This window comes from Herpailurus yagouaroundi, unplaced genomic scaffold, assembly GCF_014898765.1.
Source record: "Herpailurus yagouaroundi ecotype Mexico unplaced genomic scaffold, PumYag 164, whole genome shotgun sequence".
NCBI classification, from domain to species: domain Eukaryota; kingdom Metazoa; phylum Chordata; class Mammalia; order Carnivora; family Felidae; genus Herpailurus; species Herpailurus yagouaroundi.
Genome location: NW_024412405.1, coordinates 16,478,150 through 16,503,256, shown reverse-complemented (window position 1 = coordinate 16,503,256; position 25,107 = coordinate 16,478,150). Strand labels below are relative to the sequence as shown.

General features: G+C 38.4%; 1 protein-coding gene across 3 annotated transcripts in view; it reads left to right on the top strand.

Annotated features, from left to right (window-relative positions):
* The first annotated feature begins 3,201 nt into the window (after positions 1-3,201).
* Positions 3,202-25,107, top strand: part of GPR180 (G protein-coupled receptor 180) — a 41,175-nt gene continuing 19,269 nt past the window's right edge. For all 3 annotated transcript variants that reach the window (XR_005793986.1, XR_005793987.1, XM_040487241.1), the window contains exons 1-6: positions 3,202-3,433; positions 6,326-6,484; positions 14,433-14,633; positions 21,027-21,207; positions 21,349-21,398; positions 24,341-24,498. Coding sequence is in view for 1 of the 3 variants with exons in the window: in XM_040487241.1 (XP_040343175.1) it covers positions 3,289-3,433; positions 6,326-6,484; positions 14,433-14,633; positions 21,027-21,207; positions 21,349-21,398; positions 24,341-24,498 (894 nt within the window). In the remaining 2 variants the exon portion in view is untranslated. The remainder of the gene's footprint in view (positions 3,434-6,325; positions 6,485-14,432; positions 14,634-21,026; positions 21,208-21,348; positions 21,399-24,340; positions 24,499-25,107) is intronic.

The following is a 25,107-nucleotide window of genomic DNA, read 5'->3' as shown; positions in this document are numbered from 1 at the left end:
ACGCAGATGTCGGAGTTATGAATGATTACCTTCTTTTCATTCTTGTACTGCAACGATCTCCACCAACTGTTTACCACCAGTTGAGCTGAGAACAGGCGTTCTCTTCTTGCAAAGTGTGGAAATAGGAGGTTAGAATTGCAAAATGCCTTTTACTTTGTTAATATTTTTACCGACAACGCAGGCTGCTGACCGTAGTGGTAAAGATATTTCCTAGATTCTGCCCTTACACTCCCTCTTTATCCCTATGCTCCAGCCTGCCTGCCCTTCTCGCTCTTCCTTGAATTTGTCAGGTCTGCTACTTCTCCTGGGCCTCTCCCCAGATATCTGCCTAGTTTTTACCGATACTTCGTCAGTTCTCTGCCTGAATGTCACCCTTCTAGAGAGTCCTTCTTTGACCACCCCGATTAAGATAGCAAGCTCTACCCCAGCCCTGCAGAACCACTTTATCCTTCTTTCATTTTCTACATAGTGGTCATTGATGTCAATTAACTGCTCATTGATACTGCTCCATGAGGTCAGGGGCTCCGTTTTGTTTTTTGCCCTAATGCCCAGGCCATGGGACAAGGCCTGGGACAGAATAAATGATCAGTTAATGTTGTTGAATAGATGAATAGATATGTTGGTTGTTGTTTTTTTTCTTTTTTCATGTAATGTGTTGGCAAAGTCTAAAAAGAATGAGAATACGCAGTATATGTGGAAATGCCATTTGTTACAACATTTTTCAGGGGCAAAGTGGTAACATATATGAAAAGTTCAAATGTACATACCCTATGATCCCCAAATTCCATGATGTATAATATAGATAATTGCAAATAAACACAAATATGTTCATTGCTATGTTGCTTATATGTAGTAGTGAAAAACTGTATACAATCTAATGATATTTTAGATCCAGTCTCACCTTTTAAATACCATGGGCTGAAATAAACACTTTCAAAAGAATGTACGCACATGGAATGAGGACCAAAATATATTGTAGTGGATACTTATGGTTTTATCTGACCAGACTCTCCTACCCTTTATAATCACCCTAAATTGACCACTCCCCCACCTCAGAAGGTCACAGGAGCATCGAACTCACACTAGGCCAACTGAAGCATCTTCCTGGGATTTGGAATTGGACTAAGGTTCTAGTATAATCTGGTTGCTCTTCTTGAACTCTTGAGGACCTACAAATCTGGGACTAGTTGGTGGCCATTTTCATTCAAATGAAGTGAGGAATCAAAAAAAAAAAAAATCTGTCTTCAGTGAAAGAAAAACAGAGTTGATCATGAAGAGAAGAGACAGAAAGGGCCTCACAGCATTCATGGCCTATGTTCTGATTTTTTTTTCCAGGACCAATTTTATTCCTGTCCTTGGTGTGCAAATACCATGTACATTTATAACTACATGTCTAAAAAGATCTACCCTAAACTATTAACAGGGGTTACCTTGTTACCATATCAGGCAGGGCAAAGAAAAAATGAGGACTTCCATTTTTACTTCATACACTTTTGGCTGTGAAATTTTTTTTCTAAGTTACATAAATTACTTTTATGATAAAAAAAGAGTGCAATTTTTAAAAATCTCATATTAATACCTTTAGTTTATTCCTGGTTGACCAGCAATATAGAAAATGTTGGGTATACTATAGAAAGCATTTCATCAAGTTGTTTTTTTTTTCCTAAATAGTGAGGTCTGTTGTGAGAAGTTGCTTATATGTAATGAAAGCATGTTGTGAAATGAAAATAATTTATATACATTTATTCATGAAATTTTTGAGCTTCTGCTCTCATCAAGACAGATACAGTCTCTGACCAGATGAAGCTTCTTACATAATGGAGGATTAGAGACATCTAGAGACATTTACAACACAGTGTAGGAAAGTAAGGGATTCTGGTTCCCAGGGTATCTAACACAGCCTTAGAGGTTTAGGAAATTTAAAAAAAATTTGTTTAACATTTATTCATTTTTGAGAGTGAGAGAGACAGAGCATGAGTTGGGGAGGGGCAGAGAGAAAGGGAGACACAGAATCCAAAACAGGCTCCAGGCTGGGAGCTGTCAGCACACAGCCCTACGTGGGGCTCCAACTCCTGGACCGGGAGATCATGACCTGAGCCGAAGTTGGGCACTTAACCGACTGAGCCACCCAGGCGCCCCAAGAAAAGTTTTGTTTGTTTGTTTAAGCCAATTGGGAAAGAAGAGTTAAAGTAGAAAATGGAAGGTGATGGAGAGGTTGAGTGGTAGACTAAGCGAAGCCTTCCAGCCATAGGGATCTGCAAGTGCTCCAGGCTCAGAGAGGACAACTTGGAGTGTTCTGGAAACTGACAGTGGCTCCGTAAGGATGGAGACAAAAAGTTGAGAGATGGAAATTTGAGAGCCTTGAAAGCTATATTCTAGAGTCTGACTTGTGTATTACAGGCGATCAAAGGCGTTTGAAGGAAAGTGATGCAGTCAGATTGCGTTTCCCACAGCTTTCTGTGACTCCAGGGTAGAGATGGGCTGTGTGTAACCAACTGGAGAAAATTAAGGCTGGTGCCAGATCACTTGCCACAGGCCAAGTAAGATGATGTATCCGTGATGGCCTGGATAGAAATGGCAGCGCTGCCTACCATCGCCGCCCAGAAGAGGCGCTAAATAGGCATGTGTTTCATTGAGATGATTGGATGTAGGGGTGTAAGCTATACTTCCCAGGTGTCTGATGACATAACTCAAGAAGATAGGGAACCTAGGAGGTTAAAATCGGTTAGAGGTGCCAAGAGAATTCATGCGTTAAACTTGGACGAGTACAGTTACGTGTCTTTGAGACATTAAAGCGGAAACGTCCAGCAGGTTGCATAGGCACCTAGAGCTCTGCCGGGGCTTTCCTTTCTTCGCCAGAAACGGTGCCATCGTGCGCTTCTCAGTTCTTTCCAATTTCCACACCCTCCACTCCCCCGAGAGCCCTCGGGAGCCGCGGAGGCGATCCCACGCATGCGCCGTGGCACCACGCACAGAGACGGAGGGGGATACTTTTTCCGTAACCTGAAGCAACATCCTTCTGAGTCTCCATAAAAAAGGCGGGAACTAGCCAACAGGCTGAGGCGTGATGGGACGCGCGCCTCCGCACGTCCCGCCCATTTCAGCCTCTGATTGGTGGATGTACTTGGCTCGTGGTGGAGGGACCTGCCATATAGGCTGTCAGTCTCCCGGGGGCGGGTCCGCGACGCAGGTCCTGCTCCCTCCTCCCCCACCCCCGGCTGCCGACGTGGGGAAGGCGGCCGCAGGCTGTTAGGGGCCGGGGCGTGGGTCCCGAGCGGGAGGGGGGGGATGGGAGGCCTGCGGCTGCTGGCGGTGGCCCTCACCTGCTGCTGGTGGCCGCCGGGCGGCCAGGGTAAGACCCTGCGGGGCAGCTTCAGCAGCGCCGCGGCCCGAGACGCTCAGGGCCAGAGCATCGGCCACTTCGAGTTCCACGGTAGGTGCGGGGGCGGGGAGCGGGATGCAGGCGCGTGGGCCCATCTCGCGGGCCGCGCCTCCCCACCTCGCTTCGGGAGGCCTGGAGCCGGCGGCGGCGACGCGGGGACCTCCCCCCTCTCCCAGCCCACCCGGACTCCCAGCGTCGCTGGCAGCCCTCCCCCGACCGCAGCTGCCGGAATCTTGGGCTGCTCGAATGCCAGCTCTGGTGTTGCTGCTCCCCGCTCCCTAGTCTGCACCCTCCCCCAGGAGTGATTGTGTCCTGCGCTTGGAACACCGCTTCGCCAACCCTCCCCACACGCACGAAAGTACGGAGACACTAATGCATCTTTCGAGATCTTTCCCTCAAGGAAGCAGGGTTTGCTCACCCCTGACTCAAACTGGTTGTAGACACTAAGGCACTGTACTTACGCGTTCATCGAAGCCCCAGAACTTAGATTTACTGGGTTTAGTTTTTGTTTTTAAAATCAATTTGCTCTAACCTCCTTGAAGCAGAGAAGTGTGGGAAACCAAATAAAACACCTGCTAATCTGGTGGTCACAATTGCTAGGTCAAATCGCCTAAAGTAGGAGATGGACTCTGGACCAGGAGGCCCGGAATTAACTTGACAGAAATGCTTGTAAGTGGGTCCTGGGAGCTTCATAATTTGTATCCTGTCTGGACCTTCTGAAATGAGAAGTGCATTTGATTCGTACTTTCTGGTCTCCCTCAAAAATCAATAATTCTTGAATGAATGAATTTGCAGTTCATTCTAATTTTTGCTTTATTTGCACTCTCGAAATTTAAGTGATTTTCTTGGTATGTACTCTTGCTACTCTATTTGACTAGTACTATATTGCAAATAATTATTTGCCTTGATGAGGTTGGGATCCTTGATTAATGTAGCTTTTAGCATGAAAAGACGCAATGTCAGACTGTGGTCCTAGAGAGGATTCTTAGGAGAAGATAATAGGAGCAAGAAGCTATTTTGGTGTAGGGAATTTAAAGTATTGGGAAGGTACAGAATTGGTGATGGAAAGGAAGAGGAACCTGAATTTTTTTTTTTTATACTCAAAGTGTTTTTTGTTTTTTGTTTTTTTTTTAATTTTTTTTTCAACGTTTATTTATTTTTGGGACAGAGAGAGACAGAGCATGAACGGGGGAGGGGCAGAGAGAGAGGGAGACACAGAATCGGAAACAGGCTCCAGGCTCCGAGCCATCAGCCCAGAGCCCGACGCGGGGCTCGAACTCACGGACCGCGAGATCGTGACCTGGCTGAAGTCGGACGCTTAACCGACTGCGCCACCCAGGCGCCCCAATATACTCAAAGTGTTTAAAACAACTGAGAAAAGAAAAGCAACACAGTTTTCCAAAATCCAGTGTGGCACAGATCTTGAGTGAAGAAGAAACTCTAGAAACGGTTTTGTTATTATATTTTAGGTCACATTTTTAGTTTTTTTAATCAACTGGCTGTAACTGTACTTTGAATATTGACAGTGATAGTAAAGACATTACAATAAATGGCACAACCTGGACAGTGCTGGAAAATCTAGGCTATATGGAAGCTACAACCTGGATTATCACTCAAGACGAGCAGAGGACTTAGACAACCTGGATATTTCATGATGATATTTCATGAATATCATCATGATATTCCATAAACATGGAGGAGAAACATATGCTGGGAATCCAGGTGTTTTAAGGAAGATTGAGGAATTGAGTGTTCAAGTATATTCACACACACACTCTCATTGTGTGTATTTATTACCAATTTTCAGTGAATTTGAATTCAGTAGAATAATATTACTAAATTACACTGAAATAACAAACTCTAACTCAGTGCAATTTAAGATGGTAAGCCTTTGAGTCACTCTTAAAATTATTGATAATTTGGGGGAACCTGGGTGGCTCAGTCGGTTAAGTGTCTGACTCTTGGTTTTGGCTCAGGTCATGATCTCACAGTTTGAGGGTTCGAGCCTTGCTTTGGGCTCTGCACTGACAGTGCAGAGCCTGCTTGGGATTCTCTCTCTCTTGCCCTCTCTCTCTGCCCTCCCCTGATCTCACTCTCTCCTTCCCTCAAAATAAATAAACTTAAAAAAAAATCAAAAATAAAATAAAATTTTTGATAATTTGTAATGTGATCAATTTATGTAGGAGACTTGGACATTCTTTGATACATACTGTACGTTTAAATTTATTTAAAATGTTTAATTAGAGTAAAATTATAATGAAGTGATGACAGCAACAGAAGAATATATCTTAGAATGAAGTAAGTCTCCAGCTTTTCTTCTCACCTAGAGGCAACTACTTTTTACCATTTCTGTTAGGGCCTTAAATGTAGTTAGTGTGTGCAACCAGGCTTATTCTGTAGTGTCTTACAGTATCTATTGTTCTGAAAGTTCTTTTGTAAAAGTCACAGATGTCACATTTTTTACATGGTCTAAAATGTCTACCCCCAAACTAATTTATTTAAACTTTCTTGCTATTAGCTATGCTTATTTTTTACATTAAAAGTATAGCTAAATATTAACATACATGTTACTTTAGAAAAAAAGAGCAACTTTGGTGGGAAATTGCTGTAGATGGTTTATAAACAAAGATTAAAGCCATGTGGAGTGGTTCTAAAAATGACGCAAAAATTCTGTGACGGTGAATGTCCAGATATAGTGAAACGTCATCAGTTTTCCTCAGAAGTAGATGGAGACACCACAGGTTAAGTTTGGATAATTCATATGAATAGTCTCTTGACTTGCCTCTGAATGGGCTGTTCATTCTCATGTGATCTACCTAGTTAAGTGAGATTGAAGAAAAACTCTTTAAATTCCTGTTTTGATAAATACAGATGTTGAATTGTCTTGTCATTTCAGTTCCATACAAGACCAAACTCGTTGATAATTTTTGTTTTAATGTCAAGGTGACCATGCTCTTCTGTGTGTCAGAATCAACAACATAGCAGGAGCTGTTGGGAAAGAAGCTAAACTCTACCTGTTCCAAGCCCAGGAATGGCTAAAGCTCCAGGAAAGCAGTCATGGTTATAGTTGCAATGAAAAATTGTCCAAAGCTCAGTTGACAAGTGAGTATCTCCTTTTTCTTTTGATCATTGGATCTGTTTTTTGACTCCTGAATGTTGAAGTCTGTTGTTTATATACCAAGATGTTTCATGACACATCATGCTTTGATGACATTTTGTCTAGTACATTTTAAGCTGAAGTTTAAGGAAACCGACTTTTTCCTTGATCAAGGGGTAGAATGTCTTTTCCCTCCCTTTATCATTAAAAATTTTTTAAAAATATCTAGCTAATTTATAAAGGCATACTTTCATTCATTTGGACTTCTTACAAGTCATATAATTCACACCAGTATGGCAAATATATTTTGACCCAGTGGCAGCATGGAATGAATGATAGCATTTGTTGAATGCTTATTATCTGCTAGCACTGAGCAAAGCACTAAACATGTATTATCTCAGTTAATTGTATAATTTAGCCCAAGTGATGCTGTTTTGCAACATGTTACTAGAACATGGGACCTAATCATGTGGTGACACAGTATGTCATCTTGGGATGTACAAGCACCACATCATTTGTAAACTTCTAGATTTGCCTCTAGAGAAGCTCTGCTTTTATTATCCTAGTTGCCTGTATCCTGGAGCCCTTCCATTCTCATCAAGACTATCCTATGTATTAGAGTGCACTATCCAGAATTAGTGCAACTCTTTTTAATTTCTGTATAAACGAAGGGCATATACCATGCTACCCATGTTACCCGCTGGAAGTTAATTGGTTGTAGAAGACATGAGAAATGTGAAACTTCCATTAGAAGAAATAGGAATTATCCCTCTCCTCTCTCCCCTCTCCCTTCTGTAGGGAAGCAGAATTATCCCTCTGTTTCCCCTACTGTCTTCTGCATATCAGTGAGTCTCTGAATCTTCTTTTAATTAGTCAAGTAAAACATTGCCATTTCTAAACTTTCAGCCTTCATAGTCTTAGTAGCTCTCTTAGGTCCCTCATAAGGTAGCTAGCTACAGTAGGATTAAGAGTAGAAGACCCCAGTCCTTGCCACCTCGTGTAGGGATCTCTTATTTAGATTTATGAGATGGCATTAACAGTATGTTGAAGAAGTCTCAAATGACTGGATTCAGATATCAAAGAGACAGTTATATAAACTTATTTACCTCTCCCTTGAATTTTAGAACTAACCTGGGAAATTTGTGCAAATGCTCATTATCAGTTATCTTTTCCTTTCTATACCAATTTGGTCATCTGAATGTTCCACATATGTATAAAAAGTTCTGGCCTTCCATTCCTACTTCTTATAATGTCCCAAACCAATTCATCCTCTTGCCCATCTAGACCTCACCGTCTTCCAGTGGTCCCTGTTTCAGGAACCAACACCACCATCTACCCAGTAAGCAAGCTAGAAATCAAGGAGTCTTCCAACACTCCATCTTTGACCTCTCCATCTCCTTCCAGTCTATCAGTGAGTGACCTCTAAATCTCTCTTGAATTCATCTACTTTTCTTCATCTCTGCCTCCACCACGTTGTTCCAGTCTGCCATAATTTCTTGCCCATTGCAGTAGTCTCCCATGTGGCCACTGCTGCCGTGCTGGTGCCCCCCGGAACCAGAGTGATCTTTCTGAACAGAGATCACGTCACATTCACTTCTTACCACACTCATAAATCTGTCTTTTTCTACTGCTCTTAGGACAAAGACATGCCTCCTTAACCTGATTAGCAAAGCCATCATAGTCTGGCCAGTGTTTGCCCCCCAGTTCCGTCTCACAGCATTGTCCCCTCCTGCCTCATTTTATCTGTGGGCTTGTTCTATTTCAGTGCTACTCTGGACCTTTGCACAGGCTTTTCCTCTCTTGTTCTTCCTTCCCTTTTTGGCTCCTTCCTACACTAAGTTAACATGTGAGTTTTTATAGCTTGTTTTCCTCCACAGCACATATTATAGTTACCGCTTTTCATTTTATTTATTTGTTATAAAATCAGTGAGAGAAGCAAAGCTCTTCCAGCTTGTTTTCCTCCACAGCACATATTATAGTTACCGCTTTTCATTTTATTTATTTGTTATAAAATCAGCGAGAGAAGCAAAGCTCTTCTGGTCTACCCATTCACTCATGCATACACTGGGCACTTTCATGCTTCATGTACTAGGCAAGGCACTTAGGATAAATCAGGGACTAAAATACACTCTCTTTGTCTTTATGGCTAGTGGGGGTCACAGGAATGAATCTGATCAATGTGAATAAATATGAAATTGCAATTGTGGTAAGTACTATGGATGCTAGTCACATGGTGTTAGGAGAATGAAAACTTATAATATGTCTTTGTAGCTTTTACTAAGTATTTGTAGGATGAATCGTCATAGAGCTTAGGGCTTGAAGGGCTTTTGGTTTTTGGTTTTTTGGTTTGTTTTAAAGTTTATTTATTTAAGGGCATCTGGGTGGCTCAGTCTTTTGGGTATCCGACTTCGGCTCAGGTCATGATCTTACAGTTTGTAGGTTCGGGCCCCACATCGGGTTCTGTCCTGACAGCTCAGACCTGGAGCCTGCTTCAGATTCTGTGTTTCCCTCTCTTTGCTCCTCCCCACTCATGCTCTGTCAAAATAAATAAACTTAAAAAAAAATTTTTTTTTAACATTTATTTATTTTTGAGAGAGAGGGTGCGTGAGAAAGGGACAAAGAGGGAGAGAGAGAATCCCAAACAGGCTCCACCCTGACATGGGGCTTGATCTCACCACTGTGAGATCATGACCTGAGCCAGTATCAAGGGTCAGATGCTCAACCACCTGAGGCCCCCAGGCCCCCCATTTTTTGTTTTTATTTTAATTCAGTGTAGTTAACATAGTGTTATATTAGTTTCAGGTGTATAATATAGTGAATCAACAATTCTATACACTACTCAGTACTGATCATAATAAATGTTCTCTTAATCCCTTTTACCTTTTTCACCCGTCCCCCCACTTTCCTCCCCTGTTTGTTCTCTGTAGATGAGAGTCTTTTTTTCTTTTTTTGTCTCTTTGTTAGTTTGTTTTGTTTCTTAAATTCCACATATGAGAAAAATCAGATGGTATTTATCTTTCTCCTGACTGACTTATTTCACTTAGCAGTAACTCTCTAGATCCATCCATATTGTTGCAAATGGCAAGATTTTATTTTTTTCATGGTTGAGTATTATTTCATTGTATGTCTATACCGCATCTTCCTCATCCATTCATCTATCAATGGACAGTTGGGCTGCTTCCATAATTTGGCTATTGTAAATAATGCTGCAGTAAACGTAGGGGTGTGTATATCTTTTCAAAGTAATGTTTTCATATTCTTTGAGTAAATACCCAGTAGTGCAGTTACTGTATCATATGGCAGTTCTGTTTTTAATTTTTTGAGGAACCTCCATTCTGCATATAGTGACTACACCAGTTTCCATTTCCAACAACAGTGCATGAGGGTTCCTTTTTCTCCACATCCTCGCCAACACTTGCTATTTCTTACATTTTTTTAAAACCATTCAGGGAGGTGTGAGATGATATCTCATTGTGGTTTTGATTTGTATTCCCCTGATGATGAGTGATGTTGAGCATCTTTTCATGTGTCTGTTGGCCATCTGGATGTCTTCCTTGGAGAAATATTTATTTGTGTCTTCTGCCTATTTCTAAATTGGATTGTGGTTTTTTGGTATTGAGTTGTATTATGTATTTTAAGTTGTTTATGTATTTTGGATACTAATCCTCCATCAGATATGTCATTTGCAAATATCTTCTATTTAGTAGGTTGTCTTTGTGTTTTGTTGATTGTTTCTTTTGCTGTGCAGAAGCTTCTTATTTTGATGTAGTCCCAATAGTTTATTTTTTCTTTTATTTCCCTTGCCTCAGAAGACATATCTAGAAAAATGTTGCTTCGGCCAGTGTCAGAAAAATTACTACCTGTGTTCTCAAAAATTTTTATGGTTTCAGGTCTTCAGGACCCACATTTAGGTCTTTAATCCATTTTGACTTTTATTTTTGTGTCTGGTGTAAGAAAGTGGTCCAGTTTCATTCCTTTGTATGTAGCTGTCCCGGTTTCCCAACACCATTTGTTGAAGATATTGAGGGTTTTTTTCTGGTTGGTAGGCTGATTGCTTTGTATTTGGTACCTCAAAGTCTTTTTCTCTCTCCAGTAAAAACTTATGAGGCCATTTAAAGCTTTGACTTCTAGGAATTGATTTGTTTTTTTATATTACCTTGTTAATATTATACCATACCCTGTATACATTTGCAAAAACATAATTTTTATATCAGTCATATACCTTCAGTCCCAGAACTTATGGGTACAAGGAGACAGTACGGTGTGATGGAAAGGCTGCTAAACTGAGAACTATGGCTTGTTTTCTTTGAGCCTCACTTTACCTATCTGTACATCAGGAAAGTTGGGTTAGTTTTTGCTAAGGTTCCCAAAAGTCCTAACCTGATGTAATTCTAAATATAACTCTTCAGGATGGAGTTGAATCTATATAGGGCTATAACTTATGTATAATCTCTAGCAGATGTTTCTTAGACTATTTTTCCTTCTTTTCTGTTCTTCTGTTGAGTGCAAGGGTATTATTGGAATGGAAGATCTCAGGTAATAAGAATTTGTGGGGAATGATGATTGTTTTGTTAAATTTGGGGACCTGAAATAAATTAAGTACTGGTAATATATATATATCGCTTTTTACAAATCTAATCAATTCTTTTCCCAATACCAAAAGCCAAGTCTTAAGAAAATCTATATTCTCTTTTACATATTAGTGGTCATATTTATAGTATGTTATTATTTAGAGGCTTTGGTGCATTGAAACACAAAACATATCCTTAAATGCATGACAGTGTAGTAGTACCACATATTTTTAAGTAATTTCTTGTAGAAATATTCTCATTTCCTGGCCATTAATGAGACTTTGAGGATTGAATAGCCTTTTACCTACTTGGTAATGTGTTCCTTAACTGTTTCTAACTCCTTTGAAAAACCTTGTGACTGTGAACTATGAAAAGACTAGCAGATTTGAAAAATCCTGTAGTGTCAGATGTTGCTTGTGAGTATATATATTCCCCCAAATTAATGTTTGAGAAATTATTTTTCTGTCTTCCTTTTTCCTCTTTCAGTAATGTTATAAAACCTCAAATTTTAAAACAATGGTAAAAACTATTTTGTAGGTTTTTAAAGCAAGCGAAGGAGACATTTAAAAGCACTGAAAATTACAACTGTATGTAAAAAATATTTAACAAGGAGGTTTGGGGTAATTTGCCGTCATATTACAAGAGCTAAATATTTTGCATGTAAAACATTTTCAGTATTATCTTTTTACATCATATGCATAAGATTTCCCTTTGTACAATTGATTTTATAAATCATTTAAAGATATTAGCATTTTATTATTTTGTATATTTTTGTTAACAGTATTCATTTTCTTTAATAACATGATTCGGCAACTAGCCATTTAACGTTATTGTCTGCAATTCGAGTTTTGTTAATATTTGAGATACTAATTACATCAGCATAGAACATGCATGCTGTGTGGTAGTCTTTTGTCTCAAAAACAATGAACATACAGTTTTGTGAAGAGGTTTGTTTCCCAGGCCTGCTAAAAAAGGCCACAAGACAAAAACTGAAGGCCAGTATCACTTTTTGAAGCACACTTTTGTTTTTATTTGATGTAAATCTGCACAATTGAAAATGAAACATTAAAGAGTATATTGGTGAAAAATATAATAGTTAATTTTTATTTTTTATGTCATCTTATCTAAGAAAAAAATCACAAGTGATGAAATAGCAAAGTAGCAGAACCGTTATATTATGAGGTCCAAATTATGTCATTGTGAGCTGCACAGTTCACATGCCTAATTTCTGAACCACTGGTGATCATATATTGAATTCTTGTTAAAGGTCTTCAAATATTTATCAGAAACTAGAGTCTTTGCTACGCATTTCAAGAAGCTATACAGTAAAAATAAATAAGTAAGCAAAAAAAAAAAACAAAACGCAGTATAAATGCCAGCCAATTTAAGATAGCCCCAAAAAACAATGCTGTGGCATTATTAATAAAATCAGCTTGTCCGCTTCAACTGCTGTTAATGAAATTCCCAATTGTAAAGTTTTAAGTCCTCAAAATTTGAATCCTGACTAGATAAATCTGTATCTCATTTTAAAGACCATCCATAAGTAGTATTTTTTAAACATTTTGTTAGGAACATTTCCATTCATATAGATATGTTGAAAGTGTAGTACAACTAACATCTGTATATCCTGGCTTAGATTCAATAATTGTTAATATTTTGTTACATTTGCTTCTTACTCGTACGTGTGTGATTTTTGTTTTAAATCACAGCATAAGAAAATAAGCTGTGGATGTCATGAGCAGTTTGCCCCAGCATGTATTTTATAAGAGTGAGGAAATTCTTCCGTTAGCATTACCATTATGATGCCTAAGAAAAGGAATAAGTTCGTAATATCCTCTAAAATCTCTTCCACATGAAGATCATCAAGTTTATCTCAACAAGTGTCTTTTATTTATTAAAAAGTATTTTTTCTTCAATTGAGAAAAAGATCAGGACTAGCTGGCCTGCTGTGGGGGCAATCTAGAGTTGGAGATTGGGCCCATCACTATCTTACATTTTAAGAATACTTTGTATAGAATCAGACTCTTTAGGTAGGATTTTTATATACTGTCTCATTTGCTCCTGACAAGAACTGTGAGCCAGACAGGTCGGGTACCTTAATTTTACTACTGAAGAAGCACATTTCGAGAGGTTAAGCAATTTATTTGCTGAGTCATGAAGTTATTAAGTAATAGCACCAACTCTGCTACTTTTTTTATTCTATAGTGTGTTTGAGACATAACCCTCCTACGTGAGAGTACCTTGTAAGTCAGAATCATAGTTTCAGATTTGGAATGCATATTAGACATCATTAAGTGTTTCTCAGAAGGGGTGCTGTTGACGTTTTCGGTGGAACAGGTCTTTATTGTATGAAATTTTACCTTGGATTACATGCGGTTTGGCACAGCCTCCCTCCAAGGACCTTGTCCACTATTGTGACAACAAAACTGTCCCTGCACATTTGCAAATGCCCTGGAGGGGAGCAGGATTACCCTGCATAGAGAACCATTTATTGGTATAACTACCTGTTTTAAAGAAAGGAAAAGGAGAATTATCCTTTATTTAGCACCTACTGTATGACAGGTACCATCATACGTGACTCCTATACCTCAGTGCTTTCTTCCGCTCCTTGCTCCAAGTATTATCTCCATTTTACAGATGAAGAGAGTAAATGTCATTGCTTGTACATCTTGCCCAAGTTTACATGGTAGGTGTATTGGAAGCCAGGATTCAAACACAGATCTGTGTGATGCCAACTTTCATGAATCTCCCTGTTCCCCCACGATATAGACCGGGCCCAATATGACAACTCTTACGTTCCCATCATTTCTATTTTTCCACTTTGAGTATCTTTTTAACGAATAATCAACGAGAAAAAGATTTTGGAAAATCGTTTGAAGGTATATGTCAGTCATAGTTTTTAGATACAGTGATTCCCTGAGTTGAATGCTCCATTTTAAATTTAACGCAAATATAATTTTCAAAAATGTCTGCAGCGGTTACACAGCTTTGTGAATGTACTTAATGCCACAGAACTGTACACTTCAAAATGGTTAAAACGGTCATGTGTTAGGCATGTTTTACCACAATAAAAAAGAAAATATTTTTAGTGTTGCTAATCCACATGAAAATCTTGACATACTTAAAATTCAAATTCAGAATTTCATTGAAACCATTCTACTCATTTGTGATGCTTCACAGGACTTTTATAATGACTCCTTTGGTTAAGATAACATTATTTTTATCTACCTTAGGATTTACAGACCTTATTCCAAAACTACACCAGGGGTTTGATTTTCAAGGTAATAAGAACTAAACAAAACTGCGAATTGCTTATATGACTAAAACAACGAATACATTTGCGAACTTTGCTTTGAAAGTGCTATTTTCTTTCTCTTTAAAGTGGCCATGAATCAGACTGAACATAATCTGACTGTGTCCCAGATTCCATATCCACAAACGTGGCACGTGTTTTATGCAGACAAGTATACGTGCAAAGATGACAATGAGAATTCTCTGGCAGAAGATATCCCATTTGAAATGATGTTACTAAACCCGGATGCCGAAGGGAATCCATTTGATCATTTTAGTGCTGGAGAATCTGGTAAGAATATATACTCAAATGTATGTTCTAAGTATAGAAAAAGATTGATGCACAAATATCTTCATGTTGTGTTTTTAGAATATTAAAACTTAAAAGCAACTTAAGTGTGTAGTAGTAGGCAGATGGTAAATGAATCCTTTAATAGCATTTTAATAGCTATACTATTAAGTTAAAGAAGCAGAACGCTAAATTTTATATTTTACGATTTCAAGTATGTTACAGAATGCACAGAATTAAGCAGAGAGAAGTACAGAAATATTAACAGAATGTTTCTATATTTTGGGTGGTAGTATTATGGATGATTTTTGGTCTTCTCTATACATTCTAAACCTTTTTTTGTTTTTATGATAACGTAGCATTATTTTTATAAACAGAAAAATGTTAATAAATTGAGCAATCTAAATTGGAAAACCAATTTTTAAGTGAGATAGAAACTGACCTACTTTTCCCAACTTGTTTAAACAGATTAGGGATTATCTTCATAGGAGCTTGCAACCATTTTAAGAGTGATCGAAGTTTATAATGTTTTCCAAAATCAGAATTACTCCCATAAAATATGCCATCAAAATTTTAGGTCGTGGGGCGCCTGGGTGGCTCAGTCAGTTAAGTGTCCGACTTCGGCTTAGGTCATGATCTCACGGTTTGTGGGTTCGAGCCCCGCGTCGGGCTCTGTGCTGACAGCTCAGAGCCTGGAGCCTGCTTCGGATTCTGTGTCTCCCTCTATCTGCTTCGTCCCCATTCATGCTCTGTCTCTCTCTATCTCTCAAAAAGAAATTTAAAAGGTTAAAAAAAATTTTTTTTTAAATTTTTGGTTGTGTATTGCTCTATGGAAGTAAGATTCCTAGCCCAAACAGAAATGAATGACTTCTTGCGATTAATGATAGACATGCTATAAAGTATTCCAGCAGACTTGTAAATCAGCGTGTCAGAATGAAAACTAAGATCTGTAGACTGTCTATCAAAGAAAAGGATTAGGAGTTTACTTCTTACTGAGTTCATTACCCATTTGGAAGAATCAGTCTGCTTAGAGAAAAATTTCAGTCCCATTAAATCTCATTGACCATCATGGTGAGTGGGTATAGGAAGAACAGGAATTGAGGCTACATTAGATTAAACCAGTTGTTTAGTTCAAAGTGTAAATTGTCACAGCTAGAAATGTAACTCGAGGAGCATGTGTTATGGGCAGTAGGTCACCAGTAACTTAACATGTGGAAAGATGAATTTTTTAAACTATCTTTTAGTCTAAAAACAATGTTTACATAGTGACAGAGTGTGAAACATTTTTAAATAGTTAAAAAGTTCTTTCTGTGAAGGAAATGACATAAGGGTAAGCCACTCAAGTTGTTTTTGAACGAAGATGAACTTAAAAGTTAAATTTTACTTAATAGTGCTTTGGAGCAGTATGGATCATTATTGGAAGTTAATTTAGTCCTACTGTTTCTTTTATCTTTATAACATTTTCTGTACTGGGAAACGCATTGATGAAATCCAGGTCTGCTGATAGCATTGGATGGACAGTTGGATTAAATTGCTTGTATGGTCCCTTTTAACCATAAGTCTTCACTATTTCCTATGACACTAATTTTTAGGCCTGGTAAAGGCTCAGAGGGAAGTAATGCTCTCCTGTGGTCCCTGGATGTGCAAACCCTACAGCCTGAAGCGGAGTTCAAATCTAATAGCCCTTTCCCCTCCTGCCCTTCCAGCAATATGGCTTCAATTCAAGAGATGGTTTTATTTATTGTGTGGATCCATGAGACTCTGCTACATCCTGATATGCTTTTTTTTTTTTGGCTTCCTTACCCAGACTCCCATTTTTGGTCTCTTTCTCATTCCTAATTAGACTTCTGAACATTGACTATAGGCCATAGAATGATCACGTTTGTGGCCTGTGCCACTGAACATCAGTCATACTTGCCCTGGCTCACCCTGAACCCTGCCTACATCTTCCATTGTTTTTCCCAGCATCCTGAATTATGGCTAGCTTTGTCTTTAGTGTTCATACAAACTATTCCGATTCAGCTCTTAGTCCTGACTCCTTCTGACCTACCTTCTCCTATGACTGATTTTGATTTGATGCTTATACTTATGTCTAAAATCTGTCTTATACTAGAATGGGGAAAGTTACATTTAAACAACGGGCAAAATGTCACTATAGTATGTATTTTCATTAAGCATGGGATTCTGTGCAAGGCTAATCTGTGGGGATTGATTATTAACAAGTGCCAGAAATACTCAGAAGTGTTCAGATTTGTTATATAGCTGGCTTCATTCCTAGGGATCACATCATTTTATTGATTAAAATGCCTAGGAGCCTTAAAATATGATTAATTCCACATTGCCATGAGATGTGATGGTTTACATCGAAGTCTAAATCAGTGGTTCTCAACCCATCACTGTGCATCTGGAGAGCTTTAGAAAATATATAAATGTCCACCCTCTGAGACTCCAATAGATTGGCTTTTGGAGTGGAAGCCAGGCAACTATAGTTTGTCAGAGCTTCAAGTTGACTCTAATGTGCAGAACTAGTGACCTAAAAGTCCATATTCCACATTGTTTTGGTATTGTATTGGTTTTACAGTACAGTCTTGAGAGGGATTCTTCCTACAGTATAGGAAGCCTCAAGGTATGGAATTTATTTCCAGGGAGTAATCCCCAGTTAGTTCGCCTTAGAAACTTCTTCTCATTTGTCTTTCTTTCCTGAGTAGGGAAAATTGATTTGCTATGGTTTTTACTGAGAATTGACTACTAAGCTGTATGTCTGAGGGGTTTGAATTACATAACCTGGTGCGGATAGCTGCAATCAATGCTACGCATTATTCTGGTTAGATTTTATCATTTGTTTTCTTTCAAACCAATTACGTGTTTTGTGTCTATCAAACTTCGGTTAAGCTCCTATTTCACAGATTGGTCTAGGTTAAAAAAAAAAACAACCATTAAGACAAGTATGATGCCACTTGACAAAACACTACATAGGAATATTGTGCTTTAAGGTAGAATAAAGTAGAACTGCTTCTTAAAAAAATTAGAATTTTTGTTAAAAAATCAGCACTGTATCTGTGTTCTTGTTAGAGACGAACAGAAGTAGACTCCTGAGAGTTAAAGCATTATCATCTGAAGTAGACTGGTTTTCATCGCAATAATATTATAATATTATTCTCTGTTACGTCTGCCATCTCACTGTTTTTTCAAGATTCCAGATACTAGCTCTGGTAACATGTTGGCATGCTTTTGGTTGAAAGTAACAGAAAACTCAAATGCAGGTGGTACAGACAATGAATGAATGATCAGGCAGAAATTAATTATCTTCCATAACAAGAATTTGTGAGGCTTCCTCATGGTGGTTTAGTCAGCGTGTCTGTGTCCTCCTGTCTTCTGACTGTCCGCGTTGTCCGTAGGCTAGCTCCCTCGTGTTCAGAGTTAACTGCGGTTCACTGTGTGGGCATCGCATCTAGATAACGGCAAAATTCAGTATCTCTTTTGAGAGCAAGGACACCTTCCTCAGAGGCTCCCTCGTCGCACTTCACTGGGCAGAACGGGGTCACATGCCTTTGCTCTACAGCATCCTAAGAGAAATGTAAGTGAAGGTGTCAAAGAGGGTAGACCGACGTGTCAGAGTAAAGGGTTAGGCTTCCCTCTTACTGGCAGGAGTGTTGGAATTTCTGTGATCAGTTGAGACTGATCCAGATCCATCTTGAAACACTTCAGGGTGGTGTGGACACCGGGGCTCTGAGGCTGCAAGCGGAGCGGGCAGGCGGGAGTGGGCCAGTGCCGTGGCCGTGGCCGGTGACTCTCCCCTTGTCTTACCCTCTTTCCTCTCATCTCCCGTCCTTCAGCTGGAGCTGGGTTTTTTGAAGCTGTGCTGTAAGTTTTCTTCCTGCTGAATTTGGCCAGCGCTTCTTGCCATGCAGCTTGCCTTAAAACCCACACGTTTTCTCATAACGCATGTGTTTGCCACCTGCTGCATACTCATTTGATGGCACTTTTCTTCTTCCGTATCTAGGTGAGAGTTAGTGCCTGTTTTAGGATTAGAATCTAATCTCATGGTGAACAGATACAGAATGCTTTCTTGTGATGGATGGTGGCAAAATAAAAATTGATCACTGAAGAGAAAAAAAAACCACTTTTTTTTTCGAGAGCAACTTTATTTAAAAGAACAGTGAGTGCAGAGTCAGCATTTTATCTTTAGACTGTCTTGTGGACAGGGTCAAGGTAAGAATAATTTATGCAAAACTGAATGAACAAAGTACAGGGCACAGGTGTCCTGAGCTAGTTCAAGTTATTTAATATATTATCTGAATGAAATAATTTACTAGTTACAATGTTAGCTTTTCTGGAAGGTACACTTAATCTTGAATAATCCTAAAACATTTTTTTGCTACTGACATGCTTTCAAAAGTATCCTCCTCCGATTTTATTATTCTGTTTACTCAGTACATAGTCTGAGGATTTTCTTTTCATGGTAGATTTGTAACTTAATGGAGTCTGAAACTTTATCTTGTAATGGATATTCTGTAAAGCATTATAAATAAATAGAACGAAAGAATGCCATAATTAAGTCTTCATACTAAGGAGGAGAAATAACGAAGATTCGAAAGGTAGACTAGCATAAAGAATTTTACTGACCCAGTGATAATATGTTTAGCGTATTTTCTGTCTTGTTCCATTACTATAACAATTCTGGGCTTATTGTTCCATTATTTCTAAAGCTGGAATACTTTTCTATGTAAGGAGTTTAAAAAGAAATTATGCCTCTTCAGTTATTTGATCTTCTCTTCCTGAAGTCTAAACATGCTTTTTCACCTGGAGGAGAGAAATGAACTAGCGACGTTTATATATGTAGAGCAGGAGAGACACCCAGTGGCTGAAATACTTACCTTTTTTTTTTCCTCCTGACCATGCCAAAAACATGATTGAGATTGAACTGTTTATTGACTGTTTTTCCTACTATTTGCATCTTCTGGATTGCTTTTTCAAAAAGAATACTCCTTTCTCTGCCTGTTGATTGGAGTTTACCTCAAAGGGGAAGCTAAAGCAGAGTCGGTGTTCATGATCGATAGAGGTGATTGCGGTTTAGACTGTTCGTCCCCAGGCTCAGGAGAGGCAGCTCTGCTCACAGCCACCGTCACTAAGCGCCAGTGTTGTTTAGATAGAATATAATATAAAATCGTAGTATTATAGACTAGCTAGCCCTCTGGTTTATGATAAATTTTTTCCAAATTTTATGAAAAATAACACAGCTCAAAGATTCCAGGTACTGTAGAAAAAGGGGTATTTCTCTTGTGGCTGCACGAAGACTGTACTGGCAAGCTGCTAGTAGAAACTAGAGCCTGCTTAATGACTGGCACCGTTTTTAATATAAAGTCTGTTCACTTGCTTGGTTCTTGTCGTTACCAAGCAGCTCCCTTTGCTCTTTGGAAATTTCTGCTTACTCAAAATATTTCTTTCACTGTGACCTCATTCGACTTCTTTGGTCTGTCCCAACATCAGCTCCTTTCAACTCCAGTTTCTATTGCCTGATTCTTTCCATGTTTTGTGGTTTGATTTCCTGAGAGAATATGATTAGCCTAACTTACCCTGGAGAACCAAATTAGACTGGTGGCCAGTGGCTCGTCTTTGGATTGCTGGCCATCTGGTCAGGTGTTAAACAGTTTTAAGTCAACTGTAGACTGGAGGCTTATGGTCTCCATAGGATTTCCTTTTTTGACAAGAGCTGAAGACAGTTGACTTCAGAAGGGGACTCTGGTCGTAACAGGTATTTTGAAACTCTCCAACTGAAAATGTAAGGTAATGGTACATTTCAGAGTTGTGTTTCTGCATCAGAATCACCTGATGGGCTTATTAAAACACAGCTTGCTGGTCCCCTCTCCCACAATTTCTGATACAGCAGATCTGGGATGAGGCCCAAGCATGTGCATTTCTAACAAGTTCCCTACTGCTGCTGCTGGCCCAGGGATCACACTTTGAGAGCCATTGTCAGGGTATATTAAAGTGTTGTTGACTGAATCTGTTCCTAACTTTCATATGGAAGTAATCCACTTTGGGGGTAAAAAGTATGTCTCACAATGCTGAAATCCTTGTTTTTACTGTTTCTTAACAAAACTGTGATCTTACAGTTAGTCTTCGGGCTTATCCCCCGGCCGCTATGCTTTTTTATATATTGACTTTACCTGCTTTTAGTTTAATCTGCCTTCTTATGTTTAAATCTTTATCCCACAGTAAAAAAATTGTTTTAAGTTTCAATAATTTCCCTTTTTTTTTCCCTTACAAAAGTGAATGCTATGACTCCAGTGAAAAAACAAGTTTTAGAAATATATTGGCAGGAAGATTTGAAAGCAACCCTGCACTGTAAGTGGCTTTGTTTGACTGAAGCAAGCTCCTTTCTTCTCTCCACAGGGCTACATGAGTTCTTCTTCCTCCTAGTCCTTGTGTACTTTGTGATTGCCTGCATTTATGCTCAGTCATTGTGGCAGGCTATTAAGAAAGGAGGACCCATGCACATGATTTTAAAGGTCCTGACAACTGCATTGCTGTTACAAGCTGCTTCGGCTTTAGCTAATTACATTCATTTTTCCAGGTAACTCCAAACCACTAAAACTGTGTTCATCATTATGTCTAATTAATCCTAATTAGTTCACCAAAATTATGCCTGCTTTGATTACGAATAATCTTTTCACATTTGTAATTTACACTAATACTCTTCTCTTCAATTCCTCAGTTACTCCAAAGATGGACTAGGGATACCTTTTATGGGAAGTTTGGCAGAATGTGAGTATCTCTCTGAGATTCATTTTTTAAAACATAAACTTGCTATCTGTTTATTGTTTGTTTTCCTTTTTTGTACATTGTTTTTTGTCATAGTACAATTTTTCTATCCAAGGTTGGTTAGAATTCAGCTCAACTGAAAACAGGGTTACAGACTCAGTTCCCATGTGTCCTGTTTAACTTCTTTTTAATTATCAGTCATGTGCGTCGTTCTTCATTGTTTTTGGAGCATATTTATATACATTCTCTCACTTTAAGTAAAAACTCACTGAAGTAGATACAATTAGCCTTATTTTGCACATAAAGAATCTGGGCTCGTTGACAGGAAGTACATTTCCAAATGTCAGCAGCTTTTGAGCGGTAAAGACAAAAGTCAGACCCAAGTTTTCTGATCCCAGAGCTGACATTTGTAGTCCTATTTTCAACCCTTTTTTGACTCTTTTTCTATTTCTGACCCAGAGCCATAGAGTACACCTATAAGTGAACTGACCTCACATCTCGTTCTTTTATTTGTATGAGGAACTTTCATGAAGTAATTTTTCAGTTAAGCATGATGGGAAAAATAGTCAAGATTTGCTCTAAAAAAGCAGATTCTGAATATGAAACCATTCTAGGATTTACTTTTTTAAATATTTCCATAGTTCTGGTCTCCTCTCTCTTTAATAGGGTAGCTTATGGTAATCTCTGTAATCATCTGAAGACCCATTTATCCTCATCTTGCTGCCTGTCTTAAGATTCTAAACCTTCTAGAACCTGTTTTCCTAGTGAAGAGAATGTGTGCTGGTCACCTCCTGGCCACGAAAAAGAGTTGCTTCTTTTTGAACGTTATTGAGAACTCTGGTTTCTCTTGCTCTTGTCTCTTAGGTGACTTAGGATGTTTAACAGAACCGTAGAATTTTAAATCTGAACAGAACCTTAGAAATAATTTAGCTTATGCATTTTAGAGAGGTAAAACACACAAAAGCCCATCACGGGCAAGCTATTACCAAAATCAAAGACTTTTGGATTTTTGTGAGTGTCTGCTATATACAAAACACTTTTTTTTTTTTTTTTTTTTTTTTTTTTTTGGCTGTCTGGCATCTTCACTGTAGGTTTAAAAGCAAAAGGTTTTTTTGTGTGTGTGTTTTTAATTACAGTAAATCAGCGTTGCTAAATTTTGGTGTTCTGACAACAAATTTGGTTTAATGATTAAATGTCAAGATTTTTAATAAAATCACACAGAATGGGACTTTTGTGTGATCTGCTTTTTTTATTTATAGTTATTTTTCAGAAACAGATAAGCAGTGTTCTACCTATGCTTACAGTTATGGTATTCTATCAATATGTGTTTTACTTAGTATACAGAGAAATGAGCCAGAACATCAGGGTTCCCCCCCCCCCAGGTATTTGTTTTTGCTAATTAGCAATTTATGCAGGAATATTTCTTTGGCTGGCTTCTTTAAGTAACTGAATATGTATTTGTGAGATGTTTAATAAAAGTATTTGGCATCACTGTCACTTGAAATCTGTGGTGAAAGCAAACTGCTTGATCTGAAAGGTCATGGCATTTTGTACCATTCAAATGTCATGATAGTTCATTATCAGAACTCACTATTACAAGTATATGAGCATAAATGTAGAGTCTTCAGTTTTAATTTAGAGGGCAGAACAGTGGTCATTATATATCTGAAGAGGTGTATCATGAATAGGTTTTCAGCTTATAAATTGCTAATATGTTATACCACAGCTAGTTTTATCCATTTCTACAAGAAAATCTTTATATGAAAGAAATAAAAGCTGTAAACATCCAAGGTACGGATGACAATTTGAAGAAAGTTTCACTTTGTTCAATTCTGATCACGTTGTGCCAAAGTCGGTATCAAAATATACTATGGTGAGAAAGTGATCATCTTTTTTTTTTTTAAATCAATAAATACCAGCTTCCAAAGTAAAAATTCATGGAACTTGGAGTATTTGGAGATTGTTTTCTTGAAGCTGGAACCGGATGTGGGTGGTCTCCTTGCTACTTGTTTAAAGTAGCAGCCTTTCCCTGCAGTGTACATGGTGGCCGCCTGGTGGCACATCACACCAGGGCACGGATCATTTCGTTTCGTTTCTCTTCCGGACTCAACATCACCGAATGCTACAGCAGCCGTGCATTTTGTTGTCATGGCTATTTCTTGCTAACAGTTTGAGAAAATAAGTTCACACTATGTAGTTCAGCCATCAAAAAAAAAAATTAACAACCTGGAACTGAAGACACTAGTATGCCCCACATTGCAGAAATTACATTTAAAATGTGTTTATTTTAATAAGCAGTAAGTTACAGAGAACAGTATTATGTAGTTAGAAAAAATTAAGAAAAACGGGAAACACAAAGATTTAAAGTTAGTCTTTTTTTTTAATATGAAACTTATTTTTAAAAAAAAAGAAATTTATTGTCAAATTGGTTTCCGTACAACACCCGGTGCTCATCCCAAAGTTAGTCTTAAATTTTTTTTTTTTTCAACGTTTATTTATTTTTGGGACAGAGAGAGACAGAGCATGAACGGGGGAGGGGCAGAGAGAGAGGGAGACACAGAATCAGAAACAGGCTCCAGGCTCTGAGCCATCAGCCCAGAGCCCGACGCGGGGCTCGAACTCACAGACCGCGAGATCGTGACCTGGCTGAAGTCGGACGCTTAACCTACTGCGCCACCCAGGCGCCCCCCAAAGTTAGTCTTAATAGAGATGTATAGAGAAAGAGAGAGAAAGAATATTGCCGTTAATAAGAACTTAAGGGCAAAATTTTAATTGTTAGAGTTCGACGTGGATATCTCTAATTATTGAATTTTATCAACTTCTCTTTGAAAATGCCTATCTTTTTGTGTTTAAAAAATAATTGCTTTATATTCTCAATACAAAAAAAGACCAGATCCTTCGTGTTATGAAAACTTGGTTGACTTTGGTTTTCATTTCCCATTTAGTTTTTGACATTGCTTCCCAAATTCAAATGTTATACCTGCTTCTGAGTTTGTGTATGGGTTGGACAATAGTGAGGATGAAGAAGTCTCAAAGCAGACCTCTCCAGTGGGATTCTACTCCTGCATCCACTGGCATTGCTGTATTCATTGTCATAACACAGGTGAGGATTAATCCTCAGTGTTTGTCCTTTGCAATATGCAGAAATGCAAACGTGAATATGTCTCATTTCAAAGGTAAAACTTGGGACCCATGAGCAATTTGTCACTTTAAAGTCTTTTCATCTTCTGAGTGCTAGTATAGATTGCAGAATGTAATTGTAATTTATCTGAATTTGAGATTTCTCTCAGCTTATTCAAGTGCAGAATGCTTACTATTAGGTTAGATTCTCATTTCCTACTTAATAGCTTTCTTTTATATTTTCTAGCACACATAGTAAGTATTCAACATTTTAAATGAGTGAATCAATGAATCTGAGATTCATCCATAGGCATGGATCTTTAGGTCCAGTTCTGCTACTTTATACATGAAACAATTCAAGTGAATATCTGAGATTAATGAAAAAGCAATTTAGAGAATGAGAAAGAATGGGATCTAGTTTTTGAGAACAAATGCAAAAACAAATACAGTCCTCTTAGCCCTTTTTTTGTTTGTTTTCTCTTATTCTCAGATCTCAATATGCTTATATGCAATGGAGTTTATAAAAATTACAAAGAAAGGTATAAACAAAAATTTATACTGAGTTCGTGACCACCACTAGCTATAGATGAAA